Genomic DNA, 26,699 nt, shown 5'->3' with positions numbered 1-26,699 from the left:
TGACAGTAGATGTAAAAACTGGGGCACCAGACACATGTAAGAGCTCTCCCCTCTGGGAGATACTGGTGTTGTGGAGTACAGCAGAGGGAGAGTATGTAGATAGTGCCTGCCATCCAAAATCTCTAGAAAGGATTACAGTCATCTTTTAGATGTGTGTTTAATTAAATTTTTGCCCCTCAGGTTGTGGCTATAATGATAAGCTAATAGGCCTGTTTCACAGAAGTACTGGGTCTGATGTCTCTTGCTTGCCTTGTAGATGGTAGCTCTTTAAGGACTGGTTTTTTACTGGTTACAGTACTGTGGGAACCACAAGCTTAAGCTTGCTGCATACTAGAACCAGGTGATATAAAGGTGTCCCTTGGTGGCAACTGCAAAAACAGGCTACCATACAAGAATATAAACTCTTTCTGGTTTATATTCTGGTCAGGGAGCAACCCACATGGTACAGCAGACTTCTTCTCACTTGCTCCCCTCAGCAGTGTATTTCAGTCAGTTTGCCTGTTCTGTTCCCCACTCTCTCTGGTGTGTCCTCTTACTGCCTGCGCCTCTGGCCTGTACCCTGTTCTTGAATGCATAATTAAATAAATCTTTTAAAAAAAAAGAAGAAGAAGAAAAAGGGTGGTGCCTGCTGGCCGGAGCAGGGGATTGCCTGCCAGTCTTTGTCCCTAGACAGTATTCCATCATGCCCCTAGATCTAAGTTAAATGAAGTGTCTGCCCATCAGCACAACATTGTAAAATTAGCAAATAAGCCTCTTTCACATAAAGTCTGGTATGAATCCGCTACTTCTGCATTTGCCCCTGGGATGGGTGAGTTTGTGAGAATGTGCACTTTCAGTTTGCTACAGCCTTATGGATTTTGTCAACACAAGCCCCAACACAAAGATCAAAACTAGATCTTTTTTGTGGGGGGTCACCTCTTAGGTGCAGATCTTGAGGTTGGAGTGCCTTACATGAGGTTTTTTTACAAACTTTTGTGACTGGCATCTGTCACTAAGTATAATCATCTTTGATATTGATCCAAGATATTATGTGTATCAGTAGTTTACTTTTCATTGCTGAGTAGTATCCCATTGTATAGATGTGCTACTTTGTTTAGTCGTCTATTGAAGGATTATCCCCACAGCCCCTCCTAATAATGGATAACCATGCTGGGGATGGGTTTTATGGTAAGATTGTGTCTCAGCCTCTCCTTCCTGCTTCATTGTGGTTTTTTCCTCATTTGTCCAATGTGTTAGAGTTGCTCAGCTATTTTAAAGTTGTTTTTTTTCCCCAGAGGGAATTGTTCCATATATATCTGTAGAGCTGGTATGTCCAAAGAAGGAGGTGCGTTTAGTATCCTCTTACTTCACCATTTTGAAATGGAACCTCCTTGGATTTTTTTTCCAAAAGATTCATTTATTTATGCATACAAGAACTGGGGTACAGGCCAGAGGTTGGGGGCCGGTGGGAGAGGATTCACCAGAGACAGAGTGGGGAACAAAACAGGCAGACTGACTGAAATACACACTGAGGAGCAGCGGGTGAGACAGGAGAGGTTTGCTGTGCCATGTGGGTAGCTCCCTGGCTGGCTTGGGATCGAACTCATGCTGCAGAGGCTGTGGATAGCTTCATAGTGCTGTGCTTAACCACAGCACTACGCACCACCAGGGAGGCCCTGGATAATTATGTTTTATTTTTTTCACTTAAATTTTTGTTTTTAATTCATTTTTACAATGGTATTGATCCATGTTGGATTGTAAATTTTAAAAATGAACCAAAGCAAGATAGTCTACGGAGAGACAGATACCTTGATTCCTGGTATCATACCATAGTGTGATTTCTATAAAGAAAGAAGGGAAGAACCATTAAAAGTTTCTCTTTTTTATTAATTTATTTTTATTGAGATAACTATGTGTTTTAGCATATACATTGCACATATATGTGTTGTAGCACCATATACATTTAGCATATATATGCTCATTAAAATTAATCCTTTGTTACAATCAGGTGACTTGGTATTTTACATTATACCAATCAGAGCAGTCTAATAATACACCAACTAGAAATGTCCTGGGTTTTCTTTTTTTAATTCATTTTTTTCATTTATGAAAAGCTCTTGTCAGCCATAAAATTGTTTTATGTTATACCTTGGATATTTTGGGTATCACCGTGGATATCGTTGCCTTCTTCATTGTAGGTCTTAGCCATCAAAGGTGCAGTAGAAATGTTTTTTCCAAGTTCACTCTTTCTGTCAAATACTTGCCTATAATTGTTGTATTTTTTTTTTTATGGAAAAAGGGATTGAAAAGAAAGGTATAGGGTTAAGTTATAAGTTACATATTTTAAAGTTTTGAATATTTTCAAAGTTTGAGGTTTTAAAAAATGTAATTAATTCCTCTGGAACCTTTCAGTAATATAATCAAATACCATAATGTTAATAAAAACATTGACAACTACTTTTACTTTTCTAGCATTAAATGTTGACATTTTAAAGAGCAGTTAAATTCACTTTAATATACAAATATCTTACATGTACAGTTTTCAAAAGAAGTAATCATGCAAATAAAATGTGATGCTTTAGTTACCTATGAATTATAAAAATTACAATGTAAGGTAGAAATTTTCCATTCAGTAAACTTTATTTTCCTAATTTTAAATATAAACCCTATTAGTGCAGAAAAACTCGGAATACACACAAAAAGGATATTAAACCTAACTAAAATATCCAAAGTTCTCATCTGGTTAGTTAGCTCTTATACTTATTTTATGCATCTTAAAAAAAAAATAAAGCTGAGGTAATAGTGCCTTATAAAGTTTTACATAATTCTCTTTCACTGTGATAACATTTTTTAGTTTTAAAATTTTTACTATATTAGTTATTATATGTTAAAATGGTCTTTTAAGCTATAGGTTCTATGAATTATGACAAGTAAATAGAGTCATGTAATTACTACCACAATCAGAATATAAAATATTTCATCATGCCAACAAACTCACTCATACTTGTCACAGCCCCCCCTTCTAGTAACTCATGGCAACCACTAATTGACTCTCCATAGTACAGTTTTGACTTCAAGAATGCCATTTAATGGGAATCATACAATACAAACTTTTGTGACTGGCATCTGTCACTAAGTATAATCATCTTTGATATTGATCCAAGATATTATGTGCATCAGTGGTTTACTTTTCATTGCTGAGTAGTATCCCATTGTACAGATGTGCCACTTTGTTGAGTCATCTATTGAAGGATTATCCCCACAGACCCTAGGTTTTTGCAGTTATAAATAAAACAGCTGTAAACATTCATGTACAAATTTGTATGTAAACGTAAGTTTTCATTTGTTGTAAATAGGATTGCTGACTCATAGTTGGTATACAACTGTAATTACTGCTGAACTGCTTTCCCAGGGTGGTTGTACCATTTTGTAGTCTCACCAGAAATGTATGAAAATTGCAATTGAATTTTATTTATTTGTTTATTTTTAAAGATTTTATTTATGCATACAAGAACTGGGGTACAGGCAAGAGATGTGGGGGTGAGGGGATTCATCAGAGACAGAGTGGGGAGCAGAACAGGCAGATCTACTGAAGTAGAGGGAGCAGCAGGTGAGACAGGAGCAGTCCGCTGCGCCATGTGGGTAGCTCCCTGGCCAGGGATCGAACTCATGCCAATTGCTTGATAGCGCTATTTTTTTTTAAGATTTATTTATTTATGCATACAAGAGCTGGGGTGCAGGCCAGAGATGCGGGGGGTGGGTGAGAGGATTCACCAGAGACAGAGTGGGGAGCAGAACAGGCAGACAGACCAAAATACACTGCCGAGGGGAGCAGTGGGCTCACACACAGGAGCTGTCTGCCTCGCCATGTGGGTTTCTTTCTGGCCGGCTGGGGATCGAACTCGTGCTGCAGAGGCTGCAGATTGCTTCATAGTGCAGTGCCCAACCCCTTGCGCCACCAGGGAGGCCCTTCATAGCACTCTTTAACCCCTGTGCCACCAAGGAAGCCCTGTAATCAAGTTTAAAAAGTGCTTTATACGTTCTTGGTACAAATCTTTTGTCTGTTATGTGATTTGCAAATATTTTCTCGTAAGGAAAAATATTGAAGAACAAAAGGTGATGAAGTCTAATTTATCAGTTTTTTTTTTATTTTGTGGATTATGTATTTTTAGTGTAAGATTTAAGCATTCTTTGATTAATCCAAGATCATGAAGGTTTACTTTTGAGGTTTTTCTCCTAAATGCTTTATAGTTTTACATTTAGATCTATGATCCATTTTGAGTTAATTTTAGAAAAGTTTGAAGGTTTAGTTTGGATCACTTTGTTTTTACACATAGATATCCAGTCATTCCAATATTATTTGTTGAAAAGACTACTCTTTTCCCATTGAATTATCTTTTGTCAGAAATCAGTTGGGCATATTTGCATGGATCTATTTCTGGGGTCTCTATCTGCTTCATTAATCTATATCTTTTTGCTAATACATAATTTCTTGTTTAGTATTACTTTAGAGCAGGAAATGGCAGGCCACAATCCACAGGTCATGCCTGCGCTATGTCATTTTTTTTAAAAGATTGATTTTTATTTATGCATATTTAAACTGGGGTGTAGGTCAGAGGTGCGGGGGGTGAGAGGATTTACCAGAGACAGAGTGGGGAGAAGAACAGGAGGATCTACTGAAATGCACTGCTGAGGGGAGCAGGAGGCAAGACAGGAGAGGCCTGCTGTGCCACGTGGGTCACCTCCCTGGCCGAGGATTGAACTCAGGCCTCAGTGGCTGGCAATAGCTTGATACTGCTGAGACTTTAACCCCTGTACCACCAAAGAGACCCCATGTCAATTTTTGTAAATAAGTTTTTATTGGCACATACCCACATTTAATTACATACATGTTGCCAATGGCTGCTTTTTTGCTACAGTGGCAGACTTAAGTAGCTATGAGAGCGACTGTAGGACCTGCAAAACCTAACCAGTAGGCTCTTCACAAAAAATATTTGCCAACTCCTGCTTTAGTAAAAAATCTTAGATCACATGTAATTCCTCCCAACAATTTTTTCCTTTTTCCAAAATTGTTTTTGCTATTCTAGTTTCTTGCATTTTGAAACAGCTTGTCTATATCTATAAGTCTTTTGTGTTTTTGATTAGAATTGTATGAAATTTTTAAAAATATTTTATTTTATATAATTCTTACATCATTTTTCTTTTTTGCACAATGTATGCATTTTCATTTTGGTTATATTCCCCATACAATTGCAACCCCCCCCTTATTTTGACCCTAATCCTTCCTCTCCCCCCCGCCCAGTGTGTCTCTGGTTTATAGTTGCTTGTTGATTTTGATTTTTACTTTGTATTAATTAGTCTTTTTCCTGGTCCCTTATTTAGGTTTTCTAAATTCCTGCTATGAGTGAGACCATCCGGTATTTTTCTTTTTCTTTTTGACTTATTTCGCTGAGCATGATCCCTTCTAGCTCCATCCATGTTGCTGCAAACTGCATGTGTTTATCTTTTTTGATTGCTGAGTAATATCCATTGTGTATATGTACCACGTCTCGATCCAGTCATCTATTTTTGGGCATTTGGGTTGTTTCCATAGCTTAGCTATTGTATATCATGTAAAATCAGAAGACAGTAGATATTGCCACTGGAGACTAGATTAAGCTGGTAAAAAAAAAAAAAAGGGAAATATTCTTTTTGTTGTTTTCCCATTATCTTGGTCAGCTCTCTTAAACAGATTCATCAAAAATCTGTAGAGTTACCAAATTGGTGATATTTTTTCATTTTTATGTTTTAAGTGTTTATGATTGTCTGTCTTTGGAAACATTTAAAATTGGCCAGTCTTCATCATATACTGAAACTTAAAAAAAGATGTCTCTATGTAGTTTCTAATTTTATAGGCAACAGCATAAAAAGTCTAGTGGGAATAATATGAATTTAACCAGATTTATTTAATATACATCAAGCTATCTTAAAGTGCTCAGTATATTCTTCATTTACTTCAGTTTAAGATGCAGAAATGGACTTCCTAGACATATGCCATATGTTCTCCTTTTATGCCAAGTTAGCAAGAATTAAAAGACTGAGATGAATAAACAAGGTCAACTTAGACTGAGCCAAATTAGACAACAGAATAATTGTCAGATTTTCTGTTGGCAGGGCCAGTTTATTTTGAGCCAATCTTCATGAATTGTAGACTGTAGTTTTTTTCTTTTTGGTAAGTCTACTACCAGACATTCTGTTGACATTTTTATTTGTTTTGTAAACACTGAAAAATTTCATCAGTTATATTGTTTATAGGCACACATAAGGATTCTGAATAGATTTTGTTTTTGTTGTTCCATCTTAAAGGAAATTACCTAGCTATAAATCAAATAAAATCAAGCCAAAACTCAGTATTTCCTGAAAGGGTGGTATTTCATTTGGAGTTTCTTAGGTATGAACTCAGATATAATAAATTTCAGAAAACTAAACAGTATTGCAACTAATTTATAATAGTATCAAGTAGATAAATTTGCTGTACAATATTTGCTCTATAATAGTGTTAGATCTCAAAGGGGGGGGAATAATCTAATTTGAGTAGTAAAATTAAGGCAACCAGAGAAGTTGACTTATTTGAGATATATTTAGTATAAGGAAGTACAAAGTCTAAAGTTAAGCATTTTTTAGTTTAGTCCTAAGATCATTTATTTAATTTATCATTGCCCTTCTCACTGTGTCGGATTCCCACCCCCCATCTGCACTGTTTTTCTTTGAGTTGTGTAATTTTTTAATTGCCAGTTCAAAAAATATGAAAAACCAACCATTTAAATCATGGTCATCTTAGCCACTTCAAAAGTATGAAAACTAACTATTTGAATACTAGTATTAATGACATGTAAAGTGTCACTCAATTCACGTAGTGGTGATTTTTATAAAACTTATTTATAACCTAGTAGTAGTAACTGTTTAAATTTGGAATTGCTTGATTCCTTTGTGTTTCTAAAATGTCTACACTTACTACTAGATATTTTTGTATTATAAAAATATTTATTCAATAAATGTTTATTAAGCAACAGTTATATGCCAGGCACTCTGCTAAGTCCTGGATGATGCATCAGTCAATAACAAAAGAGAAAAGATGTAAACATCTCTACCTTCCTACAGTTTACATGCTAATTAATAAATTTATGAACTCTGGCCTATAAATTTTTTTTCTATTTACAGTTGGTTTCTGCATTATATTTAAACAAATCCAGTTTATTAATTTTCCCAAAGGCTATCCAGAAATTAAAATTGTGTTTAATGACCTGAAAGTGTGTGAAGGATGTAAATAGTGATGAAGAGGATTAAAATTAGGAGGCTGATATTTTGTGGATCGTTCATTTATTCATGGATGGAATATATGTTAAATATTGACTGTGTGGCTGGTACTGGGTTGGATATTGTGGATACAATAATAAGCAAAAGCAGGCACATTTGTAGTGAGCCTCAGCCATGGGCTACATTGTCATCTTAGTGTCTCTCCCTTTCTGTTTCCTATTATTGAAACTATTATTGAAAGACTTTCTCTTTGCTCTTGTCTTTGATTAAATTTGCCGTGTCCATTGAATGAGAATTAAAACAAAAACTTTAAGTATCTTTTAGTAACTAAACTCCCCCCAAATGAAATTCTGATGTTTCAGATTTAGTCTTAAGCCCCAGCATTCAGTTGGTGAAATGCAAAAAGAGAATACGCATCATAACTTTCCAATGTCAAATTAGACTGTCAAGTTAGACTGATCAAAGTGATCTATCAGTATTGAAAATGAACTTCTAAAACTTTGTGTCAATTTTTCCTTGCTGTTGTAACAAATTAGTGAATTAAACAAGTTACATTCCTTTCTGGAGGGTCTGTTTCCTTACCTTTTTGAGATTCTAGAAGCCACATGTATTCCTTGGATCACCCACCCCGCTCCCTTTCCATTTTCAAAGTTAGCAATGGCAGGTTGAGTCCTTCTCACAGTAGAACACTCTGACTCTTCTGCTTCTCCCTTCCATCCACATTTTTTTTTAAATAATAAATTTTATTTTTATATTCCCCCATACAATTGCAAATCCCCATTCTGACCCCAATCCTTCCCCTCCCGGCCCCCACCCCCCAAAAAGTGTCTCTGGTTCATAGTTTTTTGTTGCTTTTGATTTTCACTTTCTTATAGTTATTCATTTTCCTAGTCCCTTATTTAAGTTTTCTAGATTCCTGCTATGAGTGAGACCATCCGGTATTTTTCTTTTTCTTTTTGGCTTATTTCGCTGAGCATGATCCCTTCCAGCGCCATCCATGTTGCTGCAAATTGCATGTGTTTATCTTTTTTGAATGCTGAGTAATATTCCATGGACATTTAACGACTCTTCCCCACATTTAAGAAGTACATTAAGTCTCTCTTAGTAATGCATAATTACCCTATTTTAAAGTCAGATGATTTAGCAACCTTAATCCCATCTGAAACTTAATTACACACACACACACTATATATATATACACACACACACATGTGCAAATTCCAGGGATTTGGATGTGGACATCTTTGGGAGACAATTATTCTGCCTACTGTGTATTCTAATATCCTATAATGGTTTCTCATTGCAATTAGAACAAGGAACATACACCTTAGAATGCCTGTAAAGGCCCTAAATACTATTATCCTCAGTCCCCTTTTACAATTTAGCTATATTTGCTTTGTTATTCAAACCACTCAAACTTGGTTCCACTATAGGGCCTTTGCATGTGCAGTTTCCTTTCCCTCAAATGCTGTTATTGCATATATCACATAGATGATTCCTTGTCATTGATGTTTTCTTGTCATCTGGGTTTTAACTCAAATACTGCCTTCTCAGTGAGGATTATTCTGATCAACAGTTTTTGGTAATATTCCTAGTATTTACTGTTAATTAAATGGCTTTGATTATATAATTTTCCTTGTTTCTTATCTATGTGATTCTTATTTTCCAATACAAACCTGAATGATTTACCCACAAATTACTCACAAACCAAAATTAAGCTATGTACCATAATATACTAGAGATACATTTAAAATAAGTTAATTCTCAGGAGAGCAGTGACCTACTGTGTGCAACTCTGCACATTTGCATTGCTATCGGGCTTCTTGGTAGTAGTTTTTTCTTAAGAAGTTTAGTGATATCTTTTTGTCACTTAACACATGCTCAATTTTTGTGAATATACCCAGGGTTCTTGGGAAGAAATTTTATTCTCTGTTATGATAGTATAGAATAAATATCCATAATGTCACTATTACCGATTATCTTATTTTAGGTATCCTTTTCCCTTATGTTTCGCTTACTTAATTTACTTTGTAATAAGAATAATTAAAGTTTCCTATTATTAGTTGGCTATGTTTTCTTGCATTTCTTTTAGATTTTTCCTATATAGAGATGGTTTCTGTGTTATTTGATACACATATATGTTTAATTTTTGTAAAATTGGAATGTTAGCATTTCTGGTCATATATAAAACTTTGAACATGAATTCTATTCTCTCTTCAGTCAAGATTTCTACTATTGGTTTCTTATTTTCATTTGCTTAGAATATCTTTTCCCATCTCTTTATTTTTAGCTATTCTGAATTAACTTATTTTAAATGTATCTCTCATATATTATGGTACATAGCTTGATTTTGGTTTGTGAGTAAATTGACATTCTTTTTCTTTTAACAGATGAGGTATTTATATTAATAGATAATGACAAATATTCTAGGTTTCAAGGCTGAATATTTATAATTATGTGTATTTGGTTACATTTATTATATTTCTTTCTGAGGTATGTATATGCTACTTTTGCGCTCTTTTTTTAACGGTATATAGAAAGGTTTTAAAGATTTATTTATTTATTTATACAAGCACTGGGTACAGTCAGAAGCCGGGAGGGTGAGAGAATTCACCAGAGCTACCGTGGGGAGCAGAGCAGGCAGAAGGACCGAAGTACACTGCTGAGGGGAGCAGCGGGCAGCAGGAGAGGTCTGCGCGCCATGTGGGACCCTTGCCCTGGTGGCTGCGGATTGAACCGGCGCTGCAGAAGCTGCTGGCAGCTTCGCAACCCAGTGCTCAACTGCTGCTCCGCCAGGGAGGCCCTATAGGAAGGTTTTAGTTTATTTTAGTGGCTACCTTTGTATTCTGATATCTTTTCTAACACCTTTATTGTCATCTTAGTAAATTATTCTCTTCTCAGTGAATTATTATTTGATCCCTTATTGCTTGTATGCATCAGTGAGCTTATTCTATTTCTTTTACTCTGTTCTCCCATCTTTAGTTGTACCACTCCTACTTAATCACAGAATAAAATATTTGTATACAAGTCTTCCATATTTGTTTCACCACACCCCACTTTTGTCCTCTCTATATGAATTAAAACATTCAAAATCAGTACATTTGCTGTAGTTCTGAGTCATCTCGTGGTCGGATGAAATGAAACAGTTTACTTCCCTCAAGAGGGGTTCATGAAAACCAGTTATTTTTAGTGTGGGTGCTTGAAGAAGCACTTACTTAGATATAAAATCATTGGTTCATAATTTATTTCACTAAATTTTAAAAAACTACAGTTGCACTTCTGCCTTGCCTTGCCTTGTATTTTATTTTTGAAAAGGCAGATTTAAGTTTAATTCTTTTGCATTTGTAAGTTATTTGCTCTTTTTACCAGGAGGTCTTGAAGATTTAAAAATTAATTATTGAAATCTGAGTTTTGTTAGGGATATGGTTTAGGGCCCAATTGTTTCCTCAGGTGTGTGGCATGACCTTTCAATATACACTCCCGAGCCTTTTTTCTAAGAAACTTATTTCTAAAACATTTTACTGGATTGTAAATATTAATATTTTAAATATGAATGCCATTCCACTGTTTTTTTCTTCTAAAAAATCAAACTGTACAAATAAATTTGCTTCATTGCCTTATCTCCCAATCCATTTCTTCTGACTTTAAAAAATTCTTTATTTCTTTTTATTTTATTTTATTTTTTTAAATTTAAATTTTATTTTTATATTCCCCATACAATTGCAACCCCCTTATTTTGACCCCAATCCCTCCCTTCCCCACCCTCCACCCCCCATAGAGTGTCTCTGGTTCATAGTTTGTTGATTTTGATTTTTACTTTCTTACAGTTATTCTTTTTCCTGGTCTCTTATTTAAGTTTTCTAGATTCCTGCTATGAGTGAGACCATCTGGTATTTTTCTTTTTCTTTCTGGCTTATTACGCTGAGCATGATCCCTTCCAGCGCCATCCATGTTGCTGCAATATTTACAATAGCTAAGCTTTGGAAACAACCCAAATGCCCAAAAATAGATGACTGGATCAAGAAGATGTGGTCCACATACACAATGGAATATTACTCAGCATTCAAAAAAGATAAACATGCAATTTGCAAAAAATTCTTTATTTCGGGCCTCCCCCGTGGCGCAGCAGTTGAGTACTGGGTTGCAAAGCTGCCCGCAGCTTCTGCAGCGCTGGTTCGATCCCCGGCTGCTCCCCGGCCACCGGAGGAGGGTCCCACATGGTGCGCAGACCTCTCCTGGCGCCCGCTGCTCCCGTCAGCGGTGAACCTCGTCAGTCTGCCTGTTCTGCTCCCTGCTCTGGCTCTGGTGAATTCTCTCACCCTCCTGCACTTCTGACTGTACCCAGTGCTTGTATAAATAAATAATCTTTAAAAAAAATTATTTCTTTTTTATTTTCTTGTTTTCTACCATTTTAATGCCTTTTGTTATATTTTAAATTTGAGTTTATTTTCATTTGGGAACTTTCTAATTTATTTTTCATTTCTGAGTTAATACCATCTTTTTCTTCCTTTTTGTTCTTTAGTTTACGGAACTCCAACCTCCCCCTTTTGTTTTTTTCTTTCTAATTTTGAGTGACTTTCCATGTACCTATTGTTTGTATTTGATCTTGCTTGGAGTATTGTTACATAGACTGTTTCTACCTCATGGTTGCTTTTGGTTGGGGATGAATTTTCCTAAATTCCTGTGTTTTGTTTTTCTTTGAATTAGCTCTGTGGAACTGTTCATCTTTTTCCTGCTATGTTTATGATATTGTGATCTATTATGTAAATAGTGGCATCCTAGACACTTGGTGGTAAGAATAGATATATAGATCAATGAAACTGAAAGACAAATCTACATTTATTGCTAATTGATTTTGACAAAGGTGCAGAGGGAATTCAATGGTAGTGGGTGGGAATAGCATGTTCCCCTAGTGGTGCCAGGAAAATTATATTTCCATATACAAAATAATGCACTAACCTCATAAATAAAAGCTAACACAAAATGGACTTAATATGTCTAGGAAAAAACATAATTGAAAATTTTTTGTTAGAAAAAGATGTCTTATGTATATAACCAGAAAGCACAATCAATAGAAGAAAAAAAAATCAGCTAAATTGGGCTTCATCAAAATTTAAAATTTTAACACTTTTAAAAGATACTGTCTTTGGAAAATGGAAGGGCAAGCCACATACTAGGAGAAAATATTCATAAATCATACATTTGATAAAGGACTTACATTTAGAATATATAAATGCATCGTTAATTCAGTAATAGTGAAACAATCCAATTAAAAAATGGGCAGAAGTTTTGAATAGCTATTTCACCAAGGGAAAAATACAAATTGCTAATGATCAGATAAAACTGTTTAGCATCATTAGTCATTTGGGAAACACAAATTAAAATCACAATAAGGGGGCCTCCCTGGTGGCGCAAGGGGTTAAGATGCAACCTATGAAGCTATCCGGGCCAGGGAGCAACCCACATGACGCAGCAGACCTCTCCTGACTCGCCCTCTGCTCCCCTCAGCATTGTATTTCAGTCAGTCTGCCTGTTCTGTTCCCCCACTCTGTCTGTGGTGAATCCTCTCACCGCCCCCCCACACCTCTGACCTGTACCCCGGCTATTGTATGCATAAATAAGTAAATCTTTGGAAAAAAATCAAAGTAAGATACTTAGTAGAATGGTTATAATCAAAATCACTGACAGTACCAGCCATGGGTGAGGATATGCTGGTAGGTATGTAAAATATTAGTCTCTTTTTTTTTTTTTATAGAGGCATGTTTATTTATTTATTTGTTTGTTTGTTTTGTTTATACATGCACTGGGTACAGTCAGAATCGCGGGAGGGTGAGAGAATTCACCAGAGCCAGAGTGGGGAGCAGAGCAGGCAGAAGGACCGAAGCACACTGCTGAGGGGAGCAGCGGGTGGCAGGAGAGGTCTGCGCGCCATGTGGGACCCTCCTCCAGTGGCTAGGGAGCAGCCGGGGATCGAACCAGCACTGCAGAGGCCGCGGGCAGCTTCGCAACCCAGCGCTCAACCACTGCGCCACCGGGGAGGCCCAATATTAGTCTCTTTTTAGAAAAACAATTTGGTACTTTTTAAAAACTAATACATAAACCTACAACATGGACCAGTAATTTGACTCCTAGGTATCTGCCTAAAGGAAATGAAAACATGTCCATTTAAAGACTTACACGTGATGTTTCAGCAACATTAGTCATAATCACCAAAAGTTAGAAATAATTCAATAATCCATTAGTTGGTGATTATATAAACAAATTAGAGTATATGAATGCAAGGAAATACTATTTGGAAAATAAAAAGGAATAAACTGTGCTACAACATGTGTGAATTTCATAAACATAATGCTAAGTGAAAGAAGCTCAACATATTGTGTGACTCCATTTATATGAAATTTCCAGATTGTATGATTGCATTTATATATAATTTCTCCAGAGACAGAAAGTAGACTAATGGATTGGCTCAGGCTGGAAGTAGAAATGAGAATGCCATGTAAAGAGGCACAAAGGAACTATTTGGGGTGTTGGAAATATTCCAAAACCATACTTGGTGACAGTTGCACAACTTTGTAGATTTACCAAATATCATTGAATTGCAGTGGGTGAATTTTATGTTACATGTTGATTATACCTCAGTAAAACTGATTTTTAAAAAAGTAAACAAGGAGAAAGGATTTCAAGGTAGCCTAGATGATAATGACAGTCTTACACCTCCCAGTATTTCCTCTATAAACCATACAGAACAAGATAGGGGAGAAACAAAACTACATGAAAACAACACCTTCAGTAAGATTTGACAACAGAGAATGTCCAAACTTCAAAATAATTATGAATAAAATGGGAAAAAACCCTCAATTCTCAGTTCATGACCATTCTGATTTCTATTGTAGTACATTGCAGCATAAATTACAAGGAAAGGAGTTAAAAGTACTGTGTAATTTGAAGGGGCAGGTTTTTTTTTTTTTTTTTTTTTTTTTGGGGATGATTTTATTCCCCAGCCCCACACCCTTTTTGTTTGTGAAGGAAAAAGACAAATACTGGAGGGGCAATTTCTTCTCTCTTTCTTCCTTACCTAAGAGGTTTGTTTTGTTTTGTTTTTCCATTGAGGGACATGGATTTATAATATTGTATATATGATTGAGGGGAGCAGGTTTATACTTTCCCAGATGGGGCAGTTTTTTTAAATAGTTTCTGAGATGGGATATGGGTGAGTGATAAAAGGCAAAGAGGAAGAGACATTTTTTGGCCATTAAATGTGAAAGTAAAGCAGCACATGGGGAAAACAGCATTCTGAAGACGAAAGAAAGCTAAAAATGAGAGGGCATAGCATTTCACCAGGAATGTGTAAAACAACTTAATTAGGCCCTCTTTAGTTCATTTAGCATCTCCCTGTTAGTCTTCCCATTCTGTCTTGACATAAGCAGGCTATCAGAACTGTGAATTTGCTTATGAATTCCCTATCAAGTTTGTTGCTTTTTCTGACAATGAGTCTGTCATTTTTATTGACAATGTTACTGCGTAGGTTTTGTCCACACTTAAGCGTCCAAATCAAGTCAGCAGTTGGTTTTCACAGCCAGTCCTACTTTGGTAGAACTACAAGGATCAGTTGGCTTGGGGGTAGTAGGAAGATGGAAGCAGTCCCAGAACATCACAGATTCCCACTTTATTACTGGAAATTCATTAGTTTTCCATGAATAAATGCTTCTCATCTTATGTGCCTCTACTTGATTTCCAGAGCCCTAAAATGGTGGTGGTTGTCCAGTTTCATAATTGTTTCTAGGGAGATTTTCTGACTTCTAAACTCTTGTCATACCTGGAATATGACAGAATAAAATTGATACCCACACATAGATATATTAATAGATGTATATTCATATATATACATTATTTGTGTGTATATACATTATTTGTGTGTATATGTGTACACACACACACAAGACAATATCAAAATGTGACCTCCTCACAACTGCATATAGTTGGGTTCCTCTTGAACAGGTATGTAAACTACAAATCAATGGTGAAATCTGATCCAGTGCCTGTATTTATAAATAAAGTGTAATTATAATACAGCTATTCATTTATATATTGTCAATGACTGTTTTCATATTACAACAGCAGAGTTAAATAGTTGCAGTAGAACCTGTATGGTACAAAAGCCTAATAACCAACCCTTTACACAAAATGTTTCCTAACCTTTGCCTCGGAACACTATCATCAATTAATATAATTGCCATTATACATACACTGTGACTTTGGCTAGTGCTTTTATAATTTACTTTTAAATTAAATTATTTTTTATAGAGGTAACCTTGGTTTACATTGTTGTTTGTATTTTGGAAGTATAGGGTACCCCACTTCAGGTGAATAACACTGACTTGTGTTTTCAGTTTCACCTATATCCTTGCTGTTTATTTTCTCAGTAACACAATGACAAACTGGATAGATTTCATCATTTATCAGAGTTCAGAAACTAGTGACAGTTTATGTAAAGTATGCTCATGTAAATTATTCAAAGTACATATTCTTAAAATTGATACTAAGTCTAATACTTAAATATTAAATATAATATTTAAGATAATCTAACAATTCTAAAATTTAATAACAATATACAATTCAATGTTATAATTTTATTTTTACTTATAGCATTCATTCCAACAATGTTACATTTATATTAAATTTTGCCTTCATTATGCCTGCTCTTTCATGATGAAACTACTGCAAAGTTCTACCCGTGAGGAAACACACATTTTTTACTTGACATTTTGAAATATTTTTGCTTACTATATTTTTACTTTTACACAGGAATATTTAAGTTGCTAGAACTGAAAACTTTTTCTTTAATGGAGCAGATTTCTCCATTCAAAATATCTTACCTGTTGGAAGAGACTTTTAGTGCTCTTTGCTGAATTTGTCTGTGGATTGAACCTGAGGGAGGGAGGTTACCTGGAAATTTGTCTTCTTGAGGTGCTAAAGATAGGCCAACAAAAGTTTCATTTAACATATCATCTTTGTCCAAAGGCCCCAGGAATTCTGTTAAAAAATGATTAAGATATGAGTCAAATACAGTTTTTGTTAATTCCCTCATAGGCATGATTATAGGAAAGCTTTCACATAGTCCAATGGAATATTATTTGTCTGTTTACTATGTAGCACATACTAGAAATGTTGTAGTTACAGTCCCTATGATTTCTCTTATACTTAGTTTACTCAGGGTAGATTGGCAATTGAGTAATGAATTATTTTCAAGTTCACATTTTAAAAAATTATAATTTTCCCATTCATAATTTAAAAAAACTTTAAGATTTAATATAAGATTTGTCTTAAAAATTTTTTATTGTTTTTTATTGAGGTAACATTGGTTAACAACTGTATAGGATTTAGAAGGGGTGTGAACCACCAACGAAAGCAACATTCATAGTTTTCAAAGATTTATTTTTATTTATTTATACATATAAGAGCTGGGGTGTAGGCCAGAGGTGTGGGGGCAGTGGTGTATGTGAGAGGATTCACCAGAGACAGAATAAGGAGCATAACAGGTGGATCTACTGAAATACACTGCTGAAGAGAGCAGTGAGAGACTGGAGAGGTCTGCTGCACCATGTGGGTCAGCCACATGGCTGGGGATCGAATTCATAACACAAAGGCTGGCAATATCTTGATAGTAATGAGACTTTAACCCCTGCACCACCAGGGAGGCCCAACATTCATAGTTTTTATTTATTTATTTATTTTTTTACTCTACCTGGAAGTAGAAATGAGAATGCCATGTAAAGAGGCACAAAGTCATCAATATAGTAAAAGGAAAATGTATCATGACCAAGGGAAGTTTATCCTAGGAAATGAAAATAGGTTTGCCATTTGAAAAATCAGTATAATTCACCATGTTAACAGGTAAAAGAGAAATATGTATCATTATCTCAACAGATGGATATAAAACTGACAGAATCCAACATTCATTATTGATAAAAAATTCTCAGTGAATTAGAAAGGGAGGGATATTTCCTCAACATGATAAAAGGGATCTATGAAAAGCCCACAGCTACTCAAAGACCCTCTAAGATGAGAAACAAGATAAGCATGTCCACTCCCCACTCTTGTTTAGCTTTTTTTTTTTTTTTTATAAATTTTATTGTTATATTCCCCATACAATTGCAGCCCCCCCATTCTGACCCCAATCCCTCCCCTCCCGCCCCCGCCCCCCTAAAAGTGTCTCTGGTTCATAGTTTTTTGTTGATTTTGATTTTCACTTTCTTATAGTTATTCATTTTCCTGGTCCCTTATTTAAGTTTTCTAGATTCCTGCTATGAGTGAGACCATCCGGTATTTTTCTTTTTCTTTTTGGCTTATTTCGCTGAGCATGATCCCTTCCAGCGCCATCCATGTTGCTGCAAATTGCATGTGTTTATCTTTTTTGAATGCTGAGTAATATTCCATGGTATATATGTACCATATCTTCTTGATCCAGTCATCTATTTTTGGGCATTTGGGTTGTTTCCAAAGCTTAGCTATTGTAAACAGTGCTGCTATAAACATAGGGGTGCAGGTGTTCTTTGGAATTGATGTTTCTGTGTCCTTTGGGTAAATACCTAGGAGTGGAATTGCTGGATCATATGGAAGCTCTATGTTTAGTAGGTCCAGAAATCTCCACACAGCTCTCCACAGTGGTTGGACCAGTTTGCACTCCCACCAACAGTGCAGAAGAGTTCCTTTTTCTCCACACCCTCGCCAACATTTGTTGTTGCTAGTTTTTTTAATATGTGCCATTCTCACTGGTGTAAGATGGTATCTCATGGTAGTTTTGATTTGCATTTCCCTGATTATAAGTGATGTTGAACATTTTTTCATATGCCTGTTGGCCATTTGCATTTCCTCTTCAGAGAAGTTTCTTTTTAGCTCTTCTGCCCATTTTTTGACTGGATTATTTTCTTTGTTGTTGTTGAGTCTCATCAGCTCTTTGCAGATTTTTGTGATCAGTCCTTTATCATTAGTGTTGGGTGCAAAAATGTTCTCCCAGTCGGTGGGGTTTCTCTTTGTTTTTGTTATTGTCTCTTTTGCTGTGCAAAAGCTCTTTAATTTGATGTAGTCCCAGCTGTTTATCTTTGCCTTCACTATCACTGCTTTGGGTGATGTGTCTGTAAAGATGTCTTTGATGTGCAAATCACGTAGTGTTTTGCCTATATTTCCTTCTATATATTTTATGGTTTCAGGTCTTATGTCTAGTTCTTTAATCCATTTTGAGTTGATTTTTGTGTATGGTGTGAGGTAGTGGTCAAGCTTCATTCTTTTGCATGTAGTGATCCAGTTTTCCCAGCACCATTTATTGAACAAACTTTCTTTGCTCCAATGCATATTCTTTGCTCCTTTGTCAAAGATTAGTTGACCATAAATCCGTGGGTTTATTTCTGGATTTTCTATTCGATTCCATTGGTCTGTATGTCTGTTCTTGTTCCAATACCATGCAGTTTTGATGATTATGGCTTTGTAGTATAGTTTGAAGTCTGGGAGTCTGATGCCTCCATTCCCTTCTTTTTTTTTCAGGAGAGCTTTGGCTATTCGGGGTTTTTTGTGATTCCATATGAATTTCATCAATAATTGTTCTATTTCTTTGAAGAATGACATTGAAATTTTGATTGGAATAGCATTGAATCTGTATATTGCTTTTGGAAGGATGGCCATTTTAATAATGTTTATTCTTCCAATCCATGAGCAGGGGATGTCTCTCCATTTCTTTGTGTCTTCTTCTATTTCTTTTAACAGTGTTTTATAGTTTTCTTTGTATAGGTCCTTTACCTCTTTTGTTAGATTTATTCCCAAATATTTGATTTTTTTTGTTTCAATAACAAAAGGGATGGTTTTTTTGATTTCGTCTTCTTCAGATTTATTGTTTGTGTATAGGAAGGCTACTGACTTTTGCGTGTTGATTTTGTATCCTGCCACTTTACTGAACTGATTGATGAGTTGAATTAGCTTTTCTGTGGAGATTTTGGGGTTCTCTATGTATAATATCATATCGTCTGCAAATAGTGATAGTTTGACTTCTTCTTTTCCTATTTGGATTCCTTGGATGTCTTTCTCTTGTCTTATTGCCCTGGCTAGGACTTCCAGTATTATATTGAAAAGCAGTGGTGAGAGTGGACATCCTTGTCTTGTTCCAGATCTTAATGGAATTGCTTTCAGCTTTTCACCATTGAGAATGATACTGGCTGTTGGCTTGTCATAGATGGCCTTTATGATGTTGAGGTATGTTCCTTGTATCCCAAGAATTTCAAGGGCTTTTATCATGATTGGGTGTTGCACTTTGTCGAAAGCTTTCTCGGCATCTATTGATATTAACATATGGTTTTTATATTTCTTTTTGTTGATGTGTTGGATAACGTTGATTGATTTTCGGATGTTAAACCATCCTTGTGCCCCTGGAATGAATCCTACTTGGTCGTGGTGAATTATCTTATGGATACATTGTTGGATTCTGATAGCTAAAATTTTATTGAGGATTTTTGCATCAGTGTTCATTAAGGAGATTGGCCTGTAGTTTTCCTTTTTTGTGTTGTCCTTGTTCGGTTTTGGTATTAGTGTAATGTTGGCTTCATAAAACGTGTTTGGTATTGTCCCTTCCTTCTCAATTTTTTGGAAGAGTTTGTGAAGGATAGGCACTAATTCGTCTCTGAGTGTTTGGTAGAATTCATTTGTAAATCCATCAGGTCCTGGGCTTTTGTTTTTGGGGAGGTTTTTGATTACCATTTCAATTTCGCTAATTGTAATTGGTCTGTTTAGGTGTTCTATTTCTTCTTTATCTAGCTTTGGGTGATTGTAGAGTTGTAGGAATTTGTCCATCTCCTCTAGATTGTTGAACTTGTTTCCATATAACTGTTCATAGTAGTTACTGATTATTCTTTTGATTTCTGCTGTGTCCGTTGTGATGTCTCCTCTTTCATTGATGATCCTGTTTATTTGTGCTTTCTCCCTTTTTTCCTTTGTGAGCCTGGCTAGGGGTTTGTCTATTTTATTTATTTTTTCAAAGAACCAGCTCTTGGTTTCATTGATCTTTTGGATTGTTTTTTTAGTTTCAATTTCATTTATTTCTGCTTTGGTTTTTATTATTTCTTTTCTTCTACTGGTTTTGGGGTTTTTTTGTTGTTCTTTTTCTAGATCTTTGAGCTTCGAGATTAGGTTGTTTCTTTGCGTTCTTTCTTGTTTCTTGATGTGAGCTTCTATTGCTATATATTTTCCTCTTATTACTGCTTTTGCTGCATCCCATACATTTAGGATATTGGTGTCCTCCTTGTCGTTCAATTCAAAAAATTTTTTAATTTCTTCTTTGATCTCCTCATTAGTCCAATGGTCTTCCAGTAGTGTGGTTTTTAATCTCCATGAGGTAGGAAAGTTCCTTGCCTTCTTTTTATGGTTTATTTCTAGTTTGATGCCTTCATGGTCAGAAAAGATGGTTGATATGATTTCAATCTTGGTGTATCTGTTGATGTTTGTCTTGTGCCCCAGTATGTGATCGATCCTGGAGAATGATCCGTGTGCGCTTGAGAAAAATGTGTACTCCGTTTTTTTGGGGTTTAGTGTTCTATAGATGTCTGTTAAGCCCAATTGCTCTACGTCCTTATTTAGAGCTTTGGTTTCTTTACTTATTTTTTGTCTTGTTGATCTATCCATTGTTGATAGTGGTGTGTTGAAGTCTCCCACTACGTATGTGTTTTCTCTGATGTCTGTTTTCAGAGATGACAACAGTTGTCTGATATATTTTGTTGCTCCTTCGTTTGGTGAGTATATGTTAATGAGTGTTATTTCTTCTTGAAGTATTGTCCCCTTGATCATAATGTAGTGACCATTGGGGTCTCTTTTTATCTTTTTGAGTTTGAAATCTGTTTTATCTGATATAAGTATAGCTGTTCCTGCTTTCTTTTTTGGTCCATTTGCTTGTAGGATTGTTTTCCATCCTTTAACTTTGAGCCTATTTTTATCTTTTGTAGCTAAATGTGTTTCCTGGAGACAGCAAAAGGTTGGGTTTTGTTTCTTAATCCAGGCTGCAACTCTGTGTCTTTTTATTGAAGAGTTTAGTCCATTTACATTTAGAGTTAATATTGATATGTTAACATCTGTATTTGCCATTGTGTTTGTCTTTCCTTTGATTTTATTTATTTATTCTTTTAATAACTTTTTTTTTTTGGCCTTCTTTCATTGTTATTCGTCCCTCTGAGGTTCTGGCTTTAGGACTCCTTGTAGTATTTTTTGGAGTGGGGGTTTAGTTGCAATGAAATTCCGGAGTTTCTGTTTGTCTGGGAAGGTCCATATTCTTTCTTCAAAGAGGAAGGAGAGCTTTGCGGGCTAGAGTATTCTTGGTTGGCATCTGTTTTCTTGGAGTCTGTTGACTATGTCCCTCCACTCTCTCCTTGCCCGTAGTGTTTCTTCGGAGAAGTCTGATGTCAGCCTGATTGGTTTTCCTTTGAATGTTATCTGTTTCTTCCCTCTTGCCACCTTCATTATTTTTTCCTTCTCCTGGATTCTTGGGAGCTTTACTATTATGTGTCTTGCTGTATTTTTCCTTTTGTCGTGGAAGTTTGGTGTTCTTCTTGCTTCTTGTATATCAATTTTTAGCTCCTTCTTCACATTTGGGAAGTTCTCTTCAATTATCTCTTTGAATATTTTCTCTGTTCCTACATCTCTCTCCTCTCCTTCTGGTATTCCTATAACTCTTATATTTCCTTTCCTCATGGAGTCAGATAGTTCCCAAAGTCTTTCCTCGTTCTTTTTCCTTTGTACTTCTCTTTCCTTTTCTGTTTTGGTTCTTTTTATTTCTGTGTCTTCAAGATTACTTATTCGTTCTTCCATTTCATCTATTCTGCTTTCATTGCTTTTCCCAGAATTCTTTAGTTCTTCAATTAATTCTTTGATCTCCTGCATTTCTTTTACTTCCCTCTTTAGGGACTCAATTTCTTTCTTCTGACCATTGTTTTCCCTCTCTAGGGACTCAATTGCATTCTTCTGATCGTTGATTATTTTTCCCTTATCATTGTTTTCCTTTATGACTTCCGTCAGTTTTTTAATCACGGCAATTTTAAATTCTCTTTCTGGAAGGCTAGAAATTCTTCCAAGTTATTGTCGTTGCAATCTGGGGGCTGGTTTTCTTTTTGTGGTGTGCTTTTTCTCTGGAGAGTTGCTAGGTTGCGTGTGGTTCTTCTCCTCCCTACTGTCTGTTTTCTAATTTGCCGTATGCGTTGGGACACTGTGTTGTTGGGACTGGCCGGCATCTTGGGTGGGCTTCTCTGCTCCCCTCTGGTTCCTCCAGGAGTCATCTGTCAGTTTCAAGCAGTCTTTACTGGAGAAAGGTCCCTGTTCTAAAATGCCGATGTGGGGACACACTCCCCTGTGCGCCTGGTCTGCCCCGGCGGTGGGTTCCTGCTCCCCCTCTGGGCTTGGACTGCAGGCCAGAGGGGGTCTGGTGTGGGCAAACTTCCCCCGCTCACCTCTGGCTCCTGAGGAAGCCTTCTGCAGGTAGTCTTTACTGAAGAAATGTCCCTGTTCTAAAATGGTGATGTGGGACACACTCCCTGCGCGTCTGGTCTCAGGCTCACTCTTCTGCGCGCCTGGACTGCCCCGGCTGTGGGTGCTCGCTCTCCCTGTGGGCTCAGACTACTTGTTTGGAAGGGGCCCGGTGTGGGCTAACTCCCCAGCTGGCCACTAGCTCCTTCAGGAGCCTCTGCTGGCTTCAAGTCGCTAGGTGGCGCCAGAGATCTCTCCTAGAGCCCTTGGGGAGCTGATTTTCCACCCCGTGGGACAGGGAGCAGAGCGGGGATGGTAGGGTACACCTCAACGGCTTTGGGGTGCTGTGTCTGCCTTGTGCCCCACCGTCGTGGGGAACCCATGCCCCTAATTTCGTGCCCCGGGTCTCAGTTCCAAAGCCCTCAGTTCCAGGACGTGGGCTGTAGCCCAGATCAGTGGCGCGGGAATGGCGCCTTTTGAATCCAGCTTCCCTGCCTGGGCGCCTTGTTCCTGCTCACTCAGGGAGGGCCTCCGCGGTCTCCCCGCAAGCCTAGGTCCCAGGCGCGGGGACCTGGCAGCTGCGATCCGATCTGGATCAGCGCGCAGCTTTCTGCGCAAGCTTACCGGGCGGCCGGGGCTGTGTGCAGGTGCTGGCCTCCTCCTGGGGGGCGGGGCTCTCTTTAATGGCGCCTGGAGCTCACCTCCGTGGCGTATCCTGCAGGGCTCTCCACAGCTCCCGTTCACGGGGTGTGGTGGCTGAAATAGTTCCTTTCCACTCACAGTCCCACTTGCTGCGTCCGTTTTTCTTGTTGGCCGTTTTGGTTTGTTGTTTCCCTCCTCTCTGCCGGTCGGAGAGTGCCGACTTTGTGGGCGGGGGAGGGGAGCAGGGTTCTGTGCTTCCCTCCCTTCTGATCCTCTTTTATGGCAACTTTCTTCTTTGGGCAGTTTGCTGGAGTCGTCCGTTTATCTTCCGTGTCCCAGTTCTCACTGGGACCTGCCGCTTTTCCTCCCTATTAACTTTTTTTAATGGGAGATCTTACTCGCAGCGTCTCCTCGCCGCCATGTTGCCAACATTCATAGTTTTTAAATAGCATTTTATTATGCAAATCAAAACTACAATGAGATACCATCTTACACCAGTGAGAATGGCATATATTAAAAAACTAGCAACAAATGTTGGCAAGGATGTGGAGAAAAAGGAACTCTCCTACACCGCTGGTGGGAATGCCAACTGGTCCAATCACTAAGGAAAGCTGTGTGGAGGTTCCTCAAACTACTAAAGATAGAGCTTCCATATGATCCAGCAATTCCACTCCTAAGTATTTACCCAAAGGACACAGAAACATCAATTCCAAAGAGCACCTGCACCCCTATGTTTATAGCAGCACTATTTACAATAGCTAAGCTTTGGAAACAACCCAAATGCCCAAAAATAGATGTCTGGATCAAGAAGATGTGGTACATATACACAATGGAATATTACTCAGCAATCAAAAAAGATAAACTCATGCAATTTGCAGCAACATGGATGGAGCTGGAAGGGATCATGTTCAGCGAAATAATCCAGAAAGAAAAAGAAAAATATTGGATGGTCTCACTCATAGCAGGAATCTAGAAAACCTAAATAAGGGACCAGAAAAAAAGAATAACTATAAGAAAGAAAAAACCAAAATCAACAAACAACTATAAGGCAGAGACACACTATGGGGGGGCCGGGGAAAGGAGGGATTGTGGTCAAAATAAGGGGGGTGCAATTGTATGGGGAATATAAAAATAAAAAAAAATAAAGATGCACCTACTGAAGGTATTCAAAACTCTGAAGGTCCTAGGTATTTACCCAAAGGACACAGAAACATTAATTCCAAAGGGCACCTGCACTCCTATGTTTATAGCAGCACTATTTACAATAGCTAAGCTATAGAAACAACCCAAATGCCCAAAAATAGATGACTGGATCAAGAAGATGTGGTAAATATACGCAATGGAATATTACTCAGCAATCGAAAGAGATAAACTCATGCCATTTGCAGCAACATGGATGGTGCTGGAAGGGATCATGCTCAGCAAAATAATCCAGAAAGAAAAAGAAAAATATTGGATGATCTCACTCATAGCAGGAATTTAGAAAACCTAAATAAGGGACCAGGAAGAAGACTAATTATAATAAAGAAAAATCAAAATCAACAAGCAATTATAAACCAGAGCCACACTAAGGGTGGGGGGTAGGGATCAGAGCCAAAATAAGGGGGGGTGAGAATTGTATGGGGAATATAACCAAGATGAAAATAATTACACTGTGCAAAAATGGAAAATGATGTAAGAATTATGTAAAATAAAATATTAAAAAAGAAAAAATAAATAGCATTTTATTAATAAAATATTCTTTTGTTAATCAATTTTCAAAATATATTAAAAATTTTAAATAGGTGACGCTCACATGTACCATACAATTTGAAAACAAAAATATCTTTTCCAATATTTTCTTTGAATAGAATTTTAAAGTATATAGGAAGAGTTGACTATTCTCACATCATACAGATGTACAGAGAAAACTATAATATTGGCAACTTTGATAGAACATTGTTTTAGCAAATTTTTTGAACCAAAATGAAATTGTAAAAATACATACTTAAAAAACACAAACCTTACTAAAAATAAAATTCTCAGACAATATCAAGTATATTCACATTATTGTACAACATATCTCCAGAACTTTATCTCACAAAACTGAAACTGTATACTCATTAACCAGCTCCTCCATTTCACCTGCCCCCAGCTCCAATAATCACCATTTTTACTTTATTTTTCTATAAATTTGACTACTTTAGATACTTCATGTAACTGGTATCATACAGTATGTGCATTTTTGTAACTGGCTTATTCACTGGCACAATGTTCTCATGGTTCATCCATGTTGTAGCACATGACAAGTATTTCCTTCCTGTTTTAAGGTGGAATGATATTCTTCTGTGAGTCTATACCACATTTTTTTTTTCAGCCATTTATCCATCCATGGAGGTTTGGGTTGCTTCCACCTCCTAGCTGTTGTGAACAATGCCACTATAAACATGGATGTGCAGATGTTTTTGATACCCTGATAACATTTCTTTGGCTATACATCTATAAGTTGGATTACTGGATCACATGTAGGTTATTTTTAGATTTTTTTGAGGAACCACCATATTGTTTTCATTGTGACAGCACCATTTTACAATCCTACTAGCAGTGTACAAGGATTCCAATTTCTCCACATTCTTGTCAACTCTTGTTATTTTCTTTTTTTTAAGTAGCTATCTTACTGGCTATGAGGCGCTATCTCATAATTTTGATTTGCATTTCCATATTTTCGGTGATGTTGAAGTAGATTTTGAAAATCTACAAGGATGGAATTAGAGAATAAAGTTTCTTGGGAGATACTAATAGGATTATTTTGAGTCCTTTATACTTATGAATATGTTTAAATTATACCTTTTTAAAAAAAGATTTTATTTTTACTTATGCATATAAGAGCTGGGGTGTGTGTGTGTGTGTGTGTGTGTGTGTGTGTGTATGTATGTAAGAGAAAGAGAGAGAGAGAGAGGATTTGCCAGAGACAGTGGGGAGCAGAACAGGTGGATCTACTGAAAAACACTGCTGAGGGTCGCAGTGGGTGAGACAGGAGAGGTCTGCTGTACCATGTGGGTCAGCTCCCTGGCCGGGGATTGAACTTATGCTGCAGTGACTGCCAATAGCTTCATAGTGCTGTGACTTAATCCCTTGTGCCATTAGAGAGACCCTAAATTATACCATTTTGAATATACGATTTTCTGTGGTTACAATTAGGAGAAATGGCTGAAGGGAAGAATGGTTAGAAAAGATTAATAGTCTCTTCTATATTTGTTTTTTTTTTTTTTTAAATAGAGGCATGTTTTATTTATTTATTTATTTGTCTG

At 36.8% G+C, this 26,699-nt stretch overlaps 1 protein-coding gene across 1 annotated transcript in view; it reads right to left on the bottom strand.

The window, feature by feature from the left end:
- WDPCP (WD repeat containing planar cell polarity effector) overlaps positions 1-26,699 on the bottom strand; it is a gene marked incomplete at both ends in the record, with an annotated part of 230,571 nt that overhangs the window by 13,871 nt on the left and 190,001 nt on the right. Inside the window, 2 exons of the mRNA XM_084234852.1 lie at positions 2,128-2,243; positions 16,152-16,308. Coding sequence (XP_084090978.1) covers positions 2,128-2,243; positions 16,152-16,308 — 273 coding nt within the window. The remainder of the gene's footprint in view (positions 1-2,127; positions 2,244-16,151; positions 16,309-26,699) is intronic.

Source organism: Talpa europaea, assembly GCF_964194135.1.
Source record: "Talpa europaea genome assembly, chromosome: 6".
NCBI classification, from domain to species: Eukaryota; Metazoa; Chordata; class Mammalia; order Eulipotyphla; family Talpidae; genus Talpa; species Talpa europaea.
The sequence above is the reverse complement of the archived record's forward strand: the minus strand, read 5'-3'. Positions and strand labels throughout refer to the sequence as shown.